The 17,246-nt window shown below is 40.5% G+C and overlaps 1 protein-coding gene across 1 annotated transcript in view; it reads left to right on the top strand.

Moving 5' to 3' along the window:
* The window catches only part of Ston2 (stonin 2), a 116,281-nt gene that overhangs the window by 27,758 nt on the left and 71,277 nt on the right, over positions 1-17,246 (top strand). The window contains 2 exon segments of the mRNA XM_048362855.1: positions 7,728-8,013; positions 10,770-11,045. Coding sequence (XP_048218812.1) covers positions 7,926-8,013; positions 10,770-11,045 — 364 coding nt within the window. The 5' untranslated portion in view covers positions 7,728-7,925.

Here is a 17,246-nt window from a genome sequence, read left to right as displayed (position 1 = left end):
AGAAGAAGAAGAAGAAGAAGAAATGTGCAGAATCCAGGTAGTCATGTTTTCTTCAGTTTTTCTTTCTTTTTAGTTTTGTTTGTGACTTTCAGACATTTATCTTTGATTACAAAAAACAAACAAACTGAGGCTTGATTTGGAGATTAGAATTGGCATCAGGATACAGTTTCAGATGTTTCTGCATAATCTCTAAACTGATTACTAGGAACCTGTTTGCCAGTGGTCTCAATTTCAACAAGTGGATTTGGAGAGTTTTGAAGAAAGTATCTACTTGGACACACACAAATATGTACATATAGTATACAATACACATATATGTATGCATGCATACACATATGTGTATATGTATGTGTATATATACATATATGTATATATGATGTATATTATCGTGTGTGTGTGAGAAAGAGAGACAGAGAGAGAAAGAGAGACAGAGAAAGAGAGAGAGAGAGAGAGAGAGAGAATATAAGGGGAAAATGGCCAAAGATTGAAGACTTCTTTTGGATCACTGAACAGGCAAGAATAATGTTTTGTATTATATAATGTAGCTAATCTAATAAAACATTGTCCCAGCTCCGGAAGGACAAAATTCATATGGCTACATAAAATTCTTCTTTCATATTTATGATTTATAGAAATTCAATAAAATTTCTAATTAACATCCAGGACGTTAGCTTATGTAGATACTCTGAACTTGTCTCTCTTATTTTTTTTTTTTAAGGACACACAAACCAGGAAGGATGTTTTTAGGGGAGGACTTCTAATTCTGGCTCTAACTGGTAACAAACCAGCCCTTCTGCAGTAAATAACCACAAGATGACAGCTTGTATGAGGCAACTATTTTCAGGCGTAGGTCAATAGTCAGCACAAGATTTCTACCCTGAGGGAAGGATCTCAAGTGGTGAGCCCCACCAGCCATCTCCTTGGCTCTCTTCCAGGGGAGCTACAGTATGGTCAGATGGAGTCAGAGCTGACAACAGCAGTTCTGTTGAGCTGAGGAAATCGAGATCAAGGTTTGGAGCAACTGAAACAGTTAGAATCTGCAGGCAAGAGCATATCTTTTTCTATTTGGTGTTGGTATAACAAAATGTCCAGTTCTAGGTACTGAATAAAGAGGTTTATTTGGTTGATGGTTCTAGTGGCTGGACAATTCAAACAGCATCCTGGCAGGGGTCCCTACCCAAGGCAATCAGATCCTGAATGCTGTATCACATGTCAAAGAAGCAGCTGGGTGCAGGTAGGAACCAAGGAATGGGGTAACCTCATTTTATAACAACCTGCTTTTGTGAAATGGTATTAATCTGTTTATGAAAGTGAAGTCCCTATGATCTAATTATCTTTCACTGTGCTCTACCTCTTAAAGATTTCACCACCTCACCACCACCACTCCAGGGATTAAGCTTCCAGCACATATACTTTTGAGGGACAAACTAGAGTCAGACACCATAGGAATCTTTTCTACTGGCAGGGCATGGTGACAGGAAGAGAGGAGCAGAAGTGTGTCAAAGTGTACTCAGAGAGTGTTTGGTGGAGCGAAGGTGCGTACCTGGGGCTTGAACTCTGGGCATGGGTGCTGTCCCTGAGCTCCTTTTGTTCAAGGCTAGTACTCTACCACTTGAGCCACAGAAAAATATGTAGTGACTTTTTTCAGGGAAAGCTCACTGGCTAGTTGGCACATTGGCTACATTAATAGTTTCATTATGCTTTGATATCTGATCATAGGTTAAGATTCTATCAACATTCAGAATAAATGAGGGAATAGAGCTAATGAGATTAGTGCAAGTTGAGAAAAGGTAACAAGATATCAGTTTTCTTGGGTGCAAGCAACAGAAATTGATAAAGAAAGGACTCTATTTAAAAGGCATTGGAGCTGTGCTGCAGTGGCTCACGCCTATAATCCTAGCTACTCAGCTGAGATCTGAGGACTGAAGTTCGAAGCCAGTCCAGGCAGGGAAGTATGTGGGACTCTTATCTCCAGTTAAATCACAGAAAAAGCCAGAACTGGCTCTGTGGCTCAAGTGGAAGGGGCGCTAGTCTTGAGCAAAAAGGAGCTCAGGGATAGAACTCACACCCAGAGTTCAAGCCCCGTGACTGGCCAAAAAAAAAAAAAAAAAAAAAGGGCATTGGAGATCTCATTGGATTGGCAGATGACTTGTCAAACTTGGCTTGGGAAATACGTAGGAACCATAGGACCTAACAGCAGTGAATAGAGCCAGAGACACAATATAGGACCTGTTTAGGATGTAACTGCCCCTAGATTGGCACCAAATTTCTGTTGCTTGGCTGCCGTACTTGCATGTATTCGGGACTCTTATACACTGTTAAGTGCTTTCTCAAGACTAACATCTATTATTAACAAAGTTTGGATCCATTTTCTGGAGAGATGAGAATGGGAAGACTATGTTTTTTTCTCAAAAAGGAGAAGTTTTTGAGTATTGAAATGCAAAAGGAAGGAAGGAATGAAGGAAGGACTCCCTGTATAAAGGTTTTACAGCAAGTGTGTCTGTCTTCTCTCTTTGGATTTAGTGATTGCCTCTGGGTGTAAATGATGAACTAAATCAAAGATGATGATGAGTTAGGACTTGAAGATGAGTAATAGCTCATGGAATAAGAATGTAAGGGAATTGTATCTCAAAAGAAACACTTAACAGAATATTAAATTGGCAAATATATGAACAAGTGGTTAAGTAGCATGAGACATATGTAAAAATGTTCTTTTAGATAATGTTCTATTAGTCCCCATTCTAATGAATATAGCATTCATTAAACTGGAATACTAGGCTCACATGGGGAAATAAAGGCAAATGAGATTAGAGGAGTTGAAGGCATAGAATCACAAGGTGTTTGTTGGTGTAGCAGCATTTATTGAGCGCCTGACATATACCGGGTCCTATGCTTATTGCTAAGCCTAGCGGCAGTGATGTAGATCTGTTCTCAGAGAATCTTGGTTCATTGCTCATTCTCATTTTATCCTGTGGGGAGCTTCAAAGGCGTCTTTATGCAGAACCATAGCACGCTGTCTTTAGGTTTAGGAAAACACTGTAACATAATAGGTTGAATAGCAAGCTGGAGGGGTGGTGCTGAAGGCAGGGGAATGGTAAATGACTGGTAGCTGGTAGCTGGATAAGACACTGAGTATTGTAGCCAAGGTAGTGGAGTGGTAATGAAGGATTTTTTTTTTAAAGAGATTTGAGAATCAGCATATTCTCATTCTCAGAAAAAAGAGCTATCACTCATTTTTTCAGCATTCCCTACACCACTTCCTCTGCTTCAACTAAACAGTGTATTTCACTTTTGCCTAGCACTGCTGCTCCTGTACTACTTCTTACATGCTTTACTCCCCTCTGCTACATTCTCCCCTCTGCTTTTCTCTCTCGGTTCTCCTGTCCAGCTTCAAGTATCTCTGAATCAGTAGTCTCTGATTGTTTTACTCTGCTACAGTTGTAGTGGGTAAACCATCATAGATTAGGGAAAATAGAAGATTGTCACTGTTAAATCTCCCTGCCTGCCATCGACTGTAAAGCTACTTGAAGGCAGTGGTGCCATTTTGTTCTTACACCCATGGACTGCAGAACCCTCTGGGCTCAGTACAGTCGTACAGTATTAATCTCCCCTAAGCATGCTGCAGCTTCTCACTTCCCATTGAATTGTCTTCTTCGCTTTTACGCTCCATCAGTACTTTCCCCCCAGTATTTCCCTTGTGGGTACCTTTTACCATCCATTTGACACAAAAGAAAAGCCTTGCTGGAGCCTACTTGTTATTGTTCATTCAAGCTAATTCTTTGTCCAAGGGTATCCTTACTCTCTCCCTTCAAGACAGTGCAGTCCTAGACCATCCTCCAAATCCACAAACCTGTTCCCTTATGGCTCCAGCCCTCAAAGATCGCCCTATGACTAAACTGTCATAGCACCCTCAGTGTGCCCTTCACAGGCAGTTACTCTAGGACTAGTCTTTGTTATTTCTGTTCTCAAGGGTCTCTATCTCAGAGGGTACCAGGAACATTTCCACACATGTAAGGGTGCATGAATAAGTATAGAAGGGTATATGTAATACAAGATATATACAAGAGTTATATGTCTCTGACTCTTGTTAACCAATTGTACTGTTCACTCTCAGCGTTAGGGTATGAGGGATGATGAGAGGACTTTATCTTTTGTGACAACCCGAAGACTGTAGTGAAACATTTGATGTCTCCCAGTTAGTGTTGTTGCTGATTCTGAGTCAGCCCTCATTTGTGGTGACTCTAAAGCCTCACTTTATGATTCACATTCTAAAAATGGGGTGAGGTTTTTTTAACCGAGGAACTTATCCCAGTCTGAACTTAGCCCCACAGTGATTGGGTCCCTCTGTGGGTTTTGAGTTGCCAGCATAGCACTTTCAAGGTCTAGTGTCTCTGGCTTCTTGAAGGTGGCTGTTCCATGGCAAAAACCTAGAATCCATTTCATAGGGTTACAATAGGGACTTCCGTGTAGAAAATGATCCATTGGCCTTTCTTGGGGATACTTATTATTTATACCTTGTCCATGTCTTATCTGGGCTAGGGGCTGGGAATGTGGCTTAGTGATAGAGGGCTTGCATAGCAGGTATGAAGCCCTGGGTTCGATTCCTCAACATCACATAAATAGAAAAAGCCAAAAGTGGCACTATGGCTCAAGTGGTAGAGTGCTAGCCTTGAGCAAAAGAAGCTCATGGACAGTGCCCAGGCCCTGAGTTCAAGCCCCAGGACTGGCAAAAAAAAATTATGAAATCTAAGGCTTTTCTCTCAAACGTATTTTTTGGGTGGTGGTCTTGGTTCCTCAGCTAGAATGGACCTGTTTTGTGTAACAAGGACATTTCAGAATTGGCTGTCTGTGCCCTGTTACTGAGTGGTGGACTCCACTTAACTTCTAGGAGAACTGCTGTAACAACGAGAAGGAAAATCACTAACCCCAGAATGCAAAAATGGCAAAGAATAGGGACTTCATGACATCTGCCTTCTAGTCCTTCCATGCAACCCAGGGTGAGATATTTAACAACTGCAGTGTTGATGACGATGCTGATGCCTATTAAGAGTTTGGGATGAGACCTGGTACAGTCATCCCTCTAAGGCCATTTGCCATTATTATCAATCTTGCTGTATGGGGGTAAACCAAGGCTTACAGAGGCTAAGGAAGGATTGCAGCCCGACTTCTTAGCTCATGATCTCCATCTCCATTGTTAAATATGAATTCCTTGCGCCTCAGTTTTCTCATCACTAAAACTGGAATGCTGCACCGTTGACCTTTAAAATTCCTTAATTCTAGTTGGGTTCCCCTCGCCCCCCCTTTTTTCCTATTACCTCTACCTTTTCCTTCTCTTTCTCCTGGTCCCTCCCCAACTCTACTTATCCATGGATTTTTCTGGGTTCATCATCACGAGATCAGCAGGATGTTTTCCCCATTGAGTGATGACACTGCATGTGTCAGCACCAGGACGTGCATTGTGGCTTTCTTTAGGAGACAGCAGGGCAGAGGGTGGGGGTTTACATGCTGCTGCTGTTTTCTGTCTTATCTTGGCCTGCAGCCATTACCACAATGAGTGACACTGATATGGCCTGAGAAAGGTTTCCTAGGCAGAAGCTTGTGGGAATCGGCTGTTTATATGGGCTCTCTGTTCCTCTGTGGTAAGATCTGCTTTAGGATACGTTCACTAGCCAAACTGTTAGACCATATTCAGTCTGTGGCTGGGAAGGATCTCAGAAGAGTGACTTGGAGAGCTTGGGGTGTTCCATCTTCTGTGACTCTTGGATATTTTGGCAAATCTGGCAGCTTTTCATATGAGGAGTTTCCTCAGAGATATTATTTAGTTGTTTGACAAGTCCATATATATTCTGTAGTACTTTTTCATGGCTGTCGTCTAAAGGTTAGAGTGTTTTAGCATCAGAAGACCAGAGTTCAAGGAGTGGACCTACCAATTCCTAGTATGGTGTATTAAATCCACCCACTTGTTTTGGCTTCCATCCTGTTATTCTTTTGGGAGGATCTTATTGTAGAATAAAAAGTCATTTTGTCAGTGTGCTAGATTTGTGAGTTCTTCCTCTTAGAAGTATGGAGGAAGTGTGTAGAGCACTAAATATTAGGGTGCCAGTTAATGTTTGTAACACTTAAATTATTGAATTGATCACTTAATTTCTGGACACTAAGGTTTTTCATCTATAAAAGAGCTATTGTCCACTCATGAAATGGATAGTGAGACAATTGAAGGATGGTATAGAAATATGTTTCCAAAAATTTCTAATTTCATATGTGTGCTCTTTTTAGGAAGTATGAAATAAATTTAAGTGTCTTAATCACCAATAAAAGGACAAAACAATTTAACGTTTCTATTCCAACTTTCTCCAGTATAGATTGTTTAATGAATGTAATAACGTAGTAAAATTTCTTCAGCCTTTCTTGATATGCCAATTGGAAGGCTACCAGTTAAATTGTTCCAGAAGTTATCTGAATATTGAGAGTATTCAGTTAATAAGAATTAATATTACTCAAGACAGTAATAGCTTCTTTGTGACAGAACATTAATTTTACGTTAATTCCAATTTTATTAGTTCACCAGAAGATCAACAGCTACATTCTAGTTGTAAGAAGACACTAATAGCATATTAATTATAAATATAAATTGTAAGTCAATTAAATATCCTGTGTAGATAGAGTATAATTGCATGTAAGTAAAGGCTTGACATTTATATACTAATTCAAATTGGCTTAGATTGAAAATGTGTCTCATCAATTCACATTTTCATTAAAGAAAATAATCTTTTATCCTTTTGCTCTAAATGAACAAGACAATTCCATATCTGTTTCTCTAGATTGGTTAACCATGCTTGAAGATACCATCTGGAGATTTTTGGATTTCTGCCCAAAATTTAAATTAGCTACCTGCCTAAGGCAAGAAACTGCACTGATTTAGTAGTAAATATCACCATCTGGTAAAAGAAATTGGAAACACTTTGAAAAACTTGAATATTTGCTTTACAGTGATAGCACTATACTATAATAATATAGTGTTTCTAAAACATAGCGATTGAAGAAATTAGGGAATCTACTTCCTAAAATTTGAGTCATCAATTACAAGTCTGAGATAAAGGCTTATCTTGAGACCATGGTGGAAGATTTCATAAAAGTGAAAGCAGGAGTGTGGCTCAAATAGTAGAGCACCAGCCTTGAGCAAATGAGCCAATTGTGATGTAGAGGCCTTGAGTTCAAGCCCTATCAATTATACACACACACCCACACACACCAATATTTGTTAAATGTATAAATAAATTGATAACAATATCCACACACTCTTTTTCTAAAGATTGCTTGTGAATTTCCCAAGTAGCAATATGCATGATTACAAAAATATCAATAGAAAACATAAAAGGTGCAACAAAGTTTAAACCTCCTTCCTGGACATTCAATTCTCTTTATCCATGATTACCAGCTTCTCTGGTAACCTTCTGAGATATAAAGCTGCCCTATGCAGGTGTGTACATGCATGTGTAAGTGCTTATGCACATCCTAATGCATGTGTGTGTAATAGAAACCATCTGTGTCCATTCTCTATGTCTTGGGAATATTCAAATGCACAAAAAAAAAAGTGAAAGCAGGAAGAAACATCAGGAAGTAAACTAAGTAGGAAATGGCTCAGAATTATGAGCAGTGCTAAAAGCCTTAGTTAAATTTGGATATAATGTGATGGCTGTTCTTTTTGTTGTTTGTCAAAAAAACAGATTTCTGCTTGTCAGATTACTCAAAGGCAAGAAAGACCAACCTACTGTACTCTTGAGTTCTGCCCATGCAAGACCCCTGCAACAGACTCTAGGTCAAGTCTTCTGTGCTGCCATTCACCCTTCTACCCCAGACACTCCTCTGGGGTCCTCATGAGGTCAACAGTGTGAAGATGATCAGTGCCTTCTTACCTTCTTAGCATGACGACCTTGGACCATGTGATCACAACCCATCAGTCTGAGTGGGTCTCCTTCAATGAAGAGCCACTCTTTCTTGTCGCTTCTGAGGGTAAGGAGTATTTTATTTCCTATAGTCATAAGACTGGCAAAGGTCTGTGTCTGTGTGTTGTGGCTTTTATTGATTATTGTATTAAGTGGGATCTTAAGAAAAGGAGGTGGGATGGAGCTGGTTTGGTCACTTTTCTCAGATGAGTGACTTCTACTTAAAAGTCCAGAGGAAGCTGGGCATGGTAGCTCACAACTGGAACCCTACCCTCTCAGGAAGCAGAGATTAGGAGGACTGTGGGTTGAAGCTAGCCTGGCAAAAAGTTTGAGAGACATTATCTCAGTCAATGAAAAATAGGGTATGATGGCACACACTTGTCTATTCAAGAAAGAGATGAAAGCAAGAAGGGCTGGCAGCATGGCTCAAATGGTAGAGTGCCTGCCTAGCAATTGCCAGGCAGAGTTTAAACCCCCAGAACTGCCAAAACAGCAATAATAATAATAAAAAGCTCAGAGAAAAGACACTTTTGTAACCTCAAGGCCATAAAGAAGAACCTGGAAACAGCAAAATTATTAATTCTTTTCTTCCAATAAATATAACTCCCTATTTGCAAAACACTTTACCATCAGCCTTTTTTGGTGGTACTCCCATCAGTGAATTTGATTTTCCCAAATTTTAACAGTAAGTCTTAAAAATGACAATTTGAGGCAGATTACTGGAGCATAAACCTGATCTCATTATAGATGAGTGGTATGCTTTTGGGAATTTTTTTCTTTTTCATTTTTTTTTTGTTTTGTTTCATTTTCTATTGGTCATGGGCTTGAACTCAGGGCCTGGGAACTGTCCCTGAGCTCTTTTGCTAAAGGCTAGAGCTCTACCACTTTGAGCCACAGTTCCACTTTCAGTTTTCTGGTGGTTAATTGAGATAAGAGTCTCACAGACTTTGCCAAGGCTGGCTTTGAATCATGATCCTCAGATCTCAGCCTCCTGAGTAGCAAGGATTACAGGCATGGGCCACCAATGCCTTAGCTGGCAAAATTATTTACTATCTGTGCATAGCTTCCTTTTCTGTACCAGAAGAATCACTACAGTACCTACTTCTACCTACTTTAGGAGATTTATGAAGATTAAGTGAATGAACTTAAGTAAAGTGCTTAGCACAGAACCTTAGATGTGGAAATTGCTCAATACTGCCACCCTTGTTCTCGGTGCAGACAATAATTTGCTCTTTAGGGGAATTAGTACTCAAGAATGATGATCAAGACAAGATCTGGAGTTATTTGCAGAAGTGTGCCAGTTTGGTTCTGTTACTGCACCTACCAGTGCCAACTTAAATCATCTCACATTTACCACCTCTGAAAAGCATGAGTGTACAGGTGAGCTATTCAGTAAGATATCTGTGTGGCCACTGAGCCTTTGAAATGTACTTATTCTCAGTTGGAAACACCCATTCACTAACAGTTTTTTTTGTTTTGTTTTTTTTTTGTTTTTTTGGCCAGTTCTGGGCCTTGGACTCAGGGCCTGAGCACTGTCCCTGGCTTCTTTTTGCTCAAGGCTAGCACTATGCCACTTGAGCCACAGCGCCACTTCTGGCTGTTTTCTATATATGTGGTGCTGGGGAATGGAACCCAGGGCTTGAAGCACTCTTGCCACTAGGCCATATTCCCAGCCCGTTAACAGTTTTTATATTGACCACATGTTGAAATGATAAACTTTGAATATACTGGATATATATACATATATGGCTAATTAATTAAAAATTTAAAAATAGTTTCTCACCAGGCACTGGTGGCTCCTATCTGTAATCCTAGATACTAAGGAAGCTGAAATCTGGAAGACCACAGTTCAAAATTAGCAGAAAAGGCTGGGAATGTGGCTTAGCAGTAGAGTTGCTTGCCTAGAATGCGAGAAGCCCTGGGTTTCATTCCTCAGCACTACATAAACAGAAGAAGCCAAAAGTGGCACTGTGGCTCAAGTGGTAGGGTACTAGCCTTGAGCAAAAAGAAGCCAGGGACAGTGCTCAGACCCTACGTTCAAGCCCCAAGATGGGGGGTGGAAAAAAACCCACAAAAACAACAAACCAGCAGAACAATCTACAGTTAACTAGCAAATTCCCAGACTAGAGGCATGGCTCAAGTAGTAGAGGGCCAGCAATGAACAATTAAGCTGAGTGAGAGCCTGAGGCCCTAAGTTCAATTTCTTATATTGGCATACACGCAAAAAAATTTTCTCAGGTTGAAGATACGGGTCATTGGTAGAGAGTTCATGCTCTGCATTCCTAGGGGTCCAACCTTCAGCATCACAAAATCAAAAACAACCTTTTGCTATTTCTTTAAAAAAATTTTTTTTTTTTTGGCCAGTCCTGGGGCTTGGACTCAGGGCCTGAGCACTGTCCCTGGCTTCTTTTTGCTCAAGGCTAGCACTCTGCCACTTGAGCCACAGCGCCACTTCTGGCCATTTTCTGTATATGTGGTGCTGGGGAATCGAACCCAGGGCCTCATGTATATGAGGCAGGCACTCTTGCCACTAGGCCATATCCCCAGCCCTTTTAAAAAAATTTTAAGTGTGGCAACTAGAAAATATAAGGTTATATATGTGATTCACCTTTTATTTCTGTTAGTGTTACAAGTTTTGATTATGTGTAAGTTAACTAATTTGTTTAGCTAGTAATGAGAGAAAAGTTTATCATAATTTTATGCAATTTTGAGCCTTTAAAGTTTGTTATACAAACTTTTTGTCCTTCTTTTGTAGCTGCCTCTATGGGATAGTTTCATAACTATTCTTCCACATATGATGATATTATCTGATATCTGTTGCAGGGGACACTGAAGAGCATTTCCCAAAACTGTCCTCTTCCTCAGACCCATCTGAAAGCTCCTCTGGGGACAACAATGTGGTGGATGGAGTCTCTCAGGACCTTTCCCACTCAGAGCAGGATGACTCTTCTGAGAAGATGGGCCTCATCTCTGAAGCAGCCTCCCCTCCTGGGAGCCCTGAACAGCCTCCACCTGACCTAGCCTCAGCCATCAGCAACTGGGTTCAGTTTGAAGATGACACACCCTGGGCTAGCACCTCACCATCTCATAAGGAAACAGGTAGGACAGGTGCGGGGCTAGGATGGGGTTTGGTTTGATACATGTCTGGCAGGTATTTTTCCTTGCCAGGGTTCATTTTACCTGTGTCACATTCTTGAAGCACTAGCCTTATAGGAGAGAGCTGGGGCTTGAATTCAGGTCCTGGGTGCTGTCTCTGAGCTTTTTTTGCTCAAGGCTTGTACTCTACCATTTGAGCCACTGCTCCATTTCCAGCTTTTTGGTGATGAATTGGAAATAAGAGTCTCACAGATTCTCCTGCCTGGCTGGCTTTGAGCCACAATCCTCAGATCCAGCCTCCTGGGTAGCTAGCATTACAGGAGTGAGCTAATGGCATCTAGGATGGGAACCCATTAAGTCCTAAATTGTAAGCTTCTTACACTAGAAACTAATGTCTTTTAAAGTGTGGATCACTGACCATTTCTACTTGAGACCTCAGTGGGAATAAACATGGACATTCTTATCTCCAAATCTTTGGCAATAGAGATGGTTTTTACATGGTAGAGCTCTGGCTTTGAACTGTGTGATCCTCCAAATCTCAGCCTCCTGGGTAACTAGATGTGTGAGATACTGTCATATATACAGATAGATAGATAGATAGATAGATAGATAGATAGATAGATAGATAGATAGACACATCTGCACACACACACACACACACACACACACACACACACACACACACACACATATATATATATGTATTTTTTTTTTTTTTTGCCAGTCCTGGCGCTTGAACTCAGAACCTAGGCATTGTCCTTGAGCTTCTTTTGCTCAAGGCTGGCATTCTACCATTTGAGCCATAGCACCACTTCTAGCATTTTCTTTTTATGTGGCATTGAGGAATTGAACCCAGGGCTTCATGCATACTAGGCAAGCACTCTACCACTAAGCTATATTCCCAGCCCTGATTCAATATTTTTTACATCATAGTATTGAAAACTGAGGCTATTGGTTCCTCCTTAAACTATGTGCCAAGGCAAATAAATCACTTCCTTTTTTCTAATCAAAGTCCTCAAGTGTTCTAAAAATACAGGATTTATTGACATTATTAGAAAGCAAATTAAGAAGTGACAACTTTCAATTACATGAATGCATAATTCTGGCTTGAAATTTGCTTGGGCATCAGTCATCTCATTTGTCTCCTTATATGAAACTTTCACCGAGCCTCATGGAGCTGCAGCTCTCTGCCTTAGTAGGAACTTAAGGGATTTTTTTTTTTTTTTGGCCAGTCCTGGGGCTTCAACTCAGGGCCTGAGCACTGTCCCTGGCCTCCTCTTGCTCAAAGCTAGCACTCTGCCACTTGAGCCACAGTGCCACTTCTGGCTGTTTTCTGTATATGTGATGCTGGGGAATCGAACCCAGGGCCTCATGTATACGAGGCAAGCACTCTTGCCACTAGGCCATATCCCCAGCCCTTAAGGGATGTTTTACCTGCAGACCTGATGCCTGATGGGAAACCAAGAAGCTAGAGTTGACATGGAGGATCAGTTCTCACTCAACAGTTTCTAACCTAGTAATCAAAGAACCTTGGATATCTGCAGAATATGAGGGTGATTAAAGATGAGAGAAAACAAAATGCCAAGGACCAAATCCCAAACATTGACCTGTCAATAAACCTAGTAAATGAAAAGCTATAAGGTACGTTCTTGTTACCCAAACGAATGCCTCTCAGATAGGCTAACTCAGTGGATATGCAATCTTGGACTGTACTTCACAATGAGAAAGAGTGGTTGGTAGAGCCACGGCCAATTGATAAACAGAATTTGGGCCTGAGCCTTTTTTGCATGGATTATATAGGAATTCCTCAAGTTACACATTACTCTGTTCTGGAGGTGGTTGAGCAGCTTAATTCCACCATATTTGGATAAATGTGTTATGTTACTAATAGCATATATGTAACTGCAGGCATTATTATACAGAAATAACCTAGATGTGTACAGCCAGTTTTCTGACAGTACTGGAGGCATTTCTTGCATTTGCTCTGTTTTTATTTTTATTTTTTGCTTTTTGCTTCTTTGTTTTTTGTAGGTCATGGGGCTTGAAGTTGGGGCCTGAGCACTGACCCTGAGCTCTTATTTACTTAAGGCTTTCATTCTACCACTTTGTGCTACAGTGCCAACTTCTGGTTTTCTGGTTGTTACATGGAGATAAGAGTCTTACAGACTTTCCTGCCCAGATTGGCTTTGAACCCTGATCCACAGAATTAAATTAGACAAAGCATCCTCTCTTGTTACCATCAGTTACCTCTGGGGTTTTCCCAAGGGTTTTACTCAGTCCTACTATGGACCAGTAGTGCTTGTTTGAAAAAATTCACAGCTTGATAGATAACCCAACTAACTATATAAAACATGTGGCCATCTGGTGCTTTTTAGTCTAATCTGCCAACATAAAAATGATGATTTGTTCATCAGTTTATCACTTGTTAATTATTTTTAAAAATCTTTTTATTTTATTAATTTCCATCTGTCAGATTTGGGATCTATAGCTCACTTTTGTATGTCAAGCAAATGATTCTAGAATAGGTAACATACAAATGAAATTGGAAAAGACAGAAACTTGACATGTATATAAACACGCAAAAATTTGGATTCTAGTGAAATGTAGATTATATCTGTATGTCTCTGCCCATATAGGTGGTAAAGTCCAGCAGAGAAAAAGATCTGTGGAAAGTACATTTTTGCTTCAGCCTTCTTCCTAGACATATCAGTATTATTAGAGCAAACTAATTCTTTCCTAATACATAGTTGTAATTTTCAGTTTCTCCCCTTCTTATTCCCCATGTCATCCTTACTTCTAGTAAATGCTCAGACTTTAGAATTCTGTGTCTTCCAGTCAGGGGAAAGGGAAAAATATTTGTGATGGAGGATAACCTTCCTTGTTAATATCCTTTCATGAAGTCTTGGCCTAACAGAAGCTGTGGGAAGATGAGGAAGATGAGTTGGACTGACACTGCGGGTCCTGGTTTTTGATTTCTGCACTTACCCAGCTGACTGTTCCACAGCTGACATACTGGTTGGCTAAGAGATTCTGGGAAAAGAAAGGGCTGCACATACTCACAAGAAGTAGCGACAGGGAGAGATGCTATCTGGGATACTCCTCTCCCCTCCTTCAGATCCTTTTTCTTTACTTTTTTGAGTCATTCTAGCAGAGAAGGAGGAGGACAAAACAAAAGAATGTGTCTTTTAAGTTATTCCACCTAAGAATAAAGCCAAGGCAGCACTACACATCAGCCTAGAGTAGAAATGTACTATTTACCCTAATTAAAATGCAAGAAGGCTGGAGACACAGTGGAGTTGGGGACAAAGCAACTGGGCTAGATCTCTTCTACGGCATTTAAATGGCCAGAAGCTGTACTAGGGAGCCCAGAGAAGCCTGGGAGATATTAGTCCCCACTCTGGTGATCTGCCTACTTCATTTTCTTACCCAGAGTGACTGGATCATGATCAGCAGTAATTGGTGAGGAAAACAACCCCAGGGATGTTTAAACCCATCAAAGGAGCAACTTTCTTTTGAACTTTAGGACAAGATTTGAAGTGAATAGGTACCATTATGGGAAAAAGGAGTTTCATGGTCTTTAGAAAAATATGATAAAAACAAAGTGAGAGCCACAAAAGCCTTTTTATAATCACATATATGAGAAAGAAAAAAGTGTTAATCCATTCAAATATGGTAGAGACCAGATGTGGGATTCACCTCTTTGATTTAATAAGATTACTTTGAATATCCAGATTAATAAATATTCTTATATGTGTGTGTAGGAGGGGTATTAGAGAGTGAACTCAGGGCCTTATGCTCTTGCCATACTTTGGTCCCAGCTTTTTGGTCAAGGGAGAGAAGAAGAGTCTCACAGACTTTTCTGCCTGTCCTGGCCTCGAACTGCAGTCCTTAGATCTCAGCTTCCTGAGTGTTAAGATTAGAGGCATAAGCTATCAGTGACAAGCTATATACATTCTCTTAAGATATATATGTATTCACTGTCTTACGTATGAAACTGTAACCCCTCTGTACATCACTTTGACATATACTTTTTTTTTGGTCTGTTGTGGAGCTTGAATTCAGGGCTTGGGTGCTGTCCTTGAGCCACTATGCTCAAGGCTAGCACTCTACCATTTGAGTCATAGTGCCACTCCTAGTTTTTGAGTGGTTAATTGGAGATAATAGTCTCCTGGGGACTTTTCTGCCCAGGTTGGCTTCAAACTGTGATCCTCAGATCTCAGCCTCTTGAGGTGTGAGCCACTGGCACCCAGCAAGAAATATTTTTGTTAGAACTTTAAATGTTTAATACTTAAACTTAAGACTAAAATTAGTTACAGGAATATGGTTCACATTTCAGATGGAAGATATATGATACAGGATCTCATAATAGGAAAAAAAAAAGTCAAGAAATTGAGCTGAACTGAAAACTTCTTTGCTTTGCTCTAAGCTGGATGGATACCCAGCTCTTTTGTGTAGAGCCACAGCACAAAACTGTTATATGGGAACTTGATCACCGAAAAACAGAGAAGCCATACTTTTAAAGGTTGAATCAGGTCGAATTGGAAGTCTTTATTAGAAAGCCAGTGACTGCAGGTGGACTAGCGTCCCAAAGAACCTGCGGTATGGAAGGTTGTTAGCATAAAGCTTATGAAGGCAAAAACCACATCAAAGCAGATGCCCCATGGTGTGGGAATTAGCAAAGTATGTTTACAGAAGCAAAACAAGCCAGTTATGAGGTAACTAAGGGGGGCAGTTAGGGTTTTGTAGGAGTTAACTAGTAAGGGGTAGAGATTTACTAGAATCCAACAATCTTAACAATCAAGAGTAAAGGATAGGGATTTCCTGCAGTCTAACAATCCATGACATATCCGCATTTCTGAGACTGACCTATTGTATGCCCCATCTATAGTTCTCAGAATTGTGTAAAATGTTCTCATTACCTATTAAGGCATTAAAATGGTGGCAGAGACAAGATGGCTTTGCTTAGGCCCGCCCAGTATTCATATTTCAAAACAAGCAAGCCAACAAACTTCTGATAAATCTGTTCAGGTTAAAACTGAATCTTCATATTTTTCTCTCAAGAAATATTTTTGAAAATGAACCTAACCCCAGCTGGTGTTTTATTCACATTGGACCCATTAGCATGTTGTTCCTGATATTTCCTAGCTATAGAAGTTTGAATAACTTACACAAGGTGTTGTCCGGCACTCAAACTCCACCACGTACCATAAAGAATATAGAAGTCAGCTTACCTGTCATCTAAAATCTTCATAAAGATTCGCTGTGACAGGCTGGGAATGTGGCTTCGTGGTATAGCGCTTGTGTAGCATATATGAAGCCCTGCTTTTGATTCCTCAGTACCACACAAACAGAAAAAGAAGGGGCTGGGGATATAGCCTAGTGGCAAGAGTGCCTGCCTCGGATACACGAGGCCCTAGGTTCGATTCCCCAGCACCACATATACAGAAAATGGCCAGAAGCGGCGCTGTGGCTCAAGTGGCAGAGTGCTAGCCTTGAGCGGGAAGAAGCCAGGGACAGTGCTCAGGCCCTGAGTCCAAGGCCCAGGACTGGCCAAAAAAAAAAAAGATAAAAAAAAAAAAAAAAAAGAAAAAGAAGTGGCGCTGTGGCTCAAGTGGTAGAGTGCCAGCTTGAACAAAAGAAGCTTAGGGACAGTTCCCAGGCCCTGAGTTCAAGCCCCAGGAATGGCAAAAAAAAAAAAAAAAAAAAGATTCTCTCTGAGCAGGTACTAACTTCCAGTGGGTGTATTTTACGTGTGTGTGTGTGTGTGTTTGTGTGTGTGTATGTGTGTGTGTGTGTGCTTAAAACGTATTTGCAGGTAAGTGCTGGTGCAAATGCCAGCATACATACAAAAAGACTAAATAAAGTTCATTCTAAAAAAAAAAAAGTTTTTAAAGGACATTAAGGCACTATTATCAACCCAGGCTTCCTGCACACTCATGTTATATCCTAGCCTTCCTCCTTGGAGATGGCAACATTTTGGTGAGGCAAGGGCTGAATTGAACCCATTATACAGACATTTCAGGATGTGCATAATTGCAAACATAAATAAGCTTTCATTTCCGGAACATTTGTCTCATAGCCAAAGCAAAACACTAGCATTCATTCCCTTGTGTTTCAAATGTCCTTCCCAAAAGCTTGGGCTAAGGCCTTCCCATTGTGTCTAGGGGAGCTAATTATCTAGGACTAGAGAAAGAACCGCTTGTT

The sequence above is a fragment of the Perognathus longimembris genome, chromosome 14 (assembly GCF_023159225.1).
Source record: "Perognathus longimembris pacificus isolate PPM17 chromosome 14, ASM2315922v1, whole genome shotgun sequence".
NCBI classification, from domain to species: domain Eukaryota; kingdom Metazoa; phylum Chordata; class Mammalia; order Rodentia; family Heteromyidae; genus Perognathus; species Perognathus longimembris.
The sequence above is the reverse complement of the archived record's forward strand: the minus strand, read 5'-3'. Positions and strand labels throughout refer to the sequence as shown.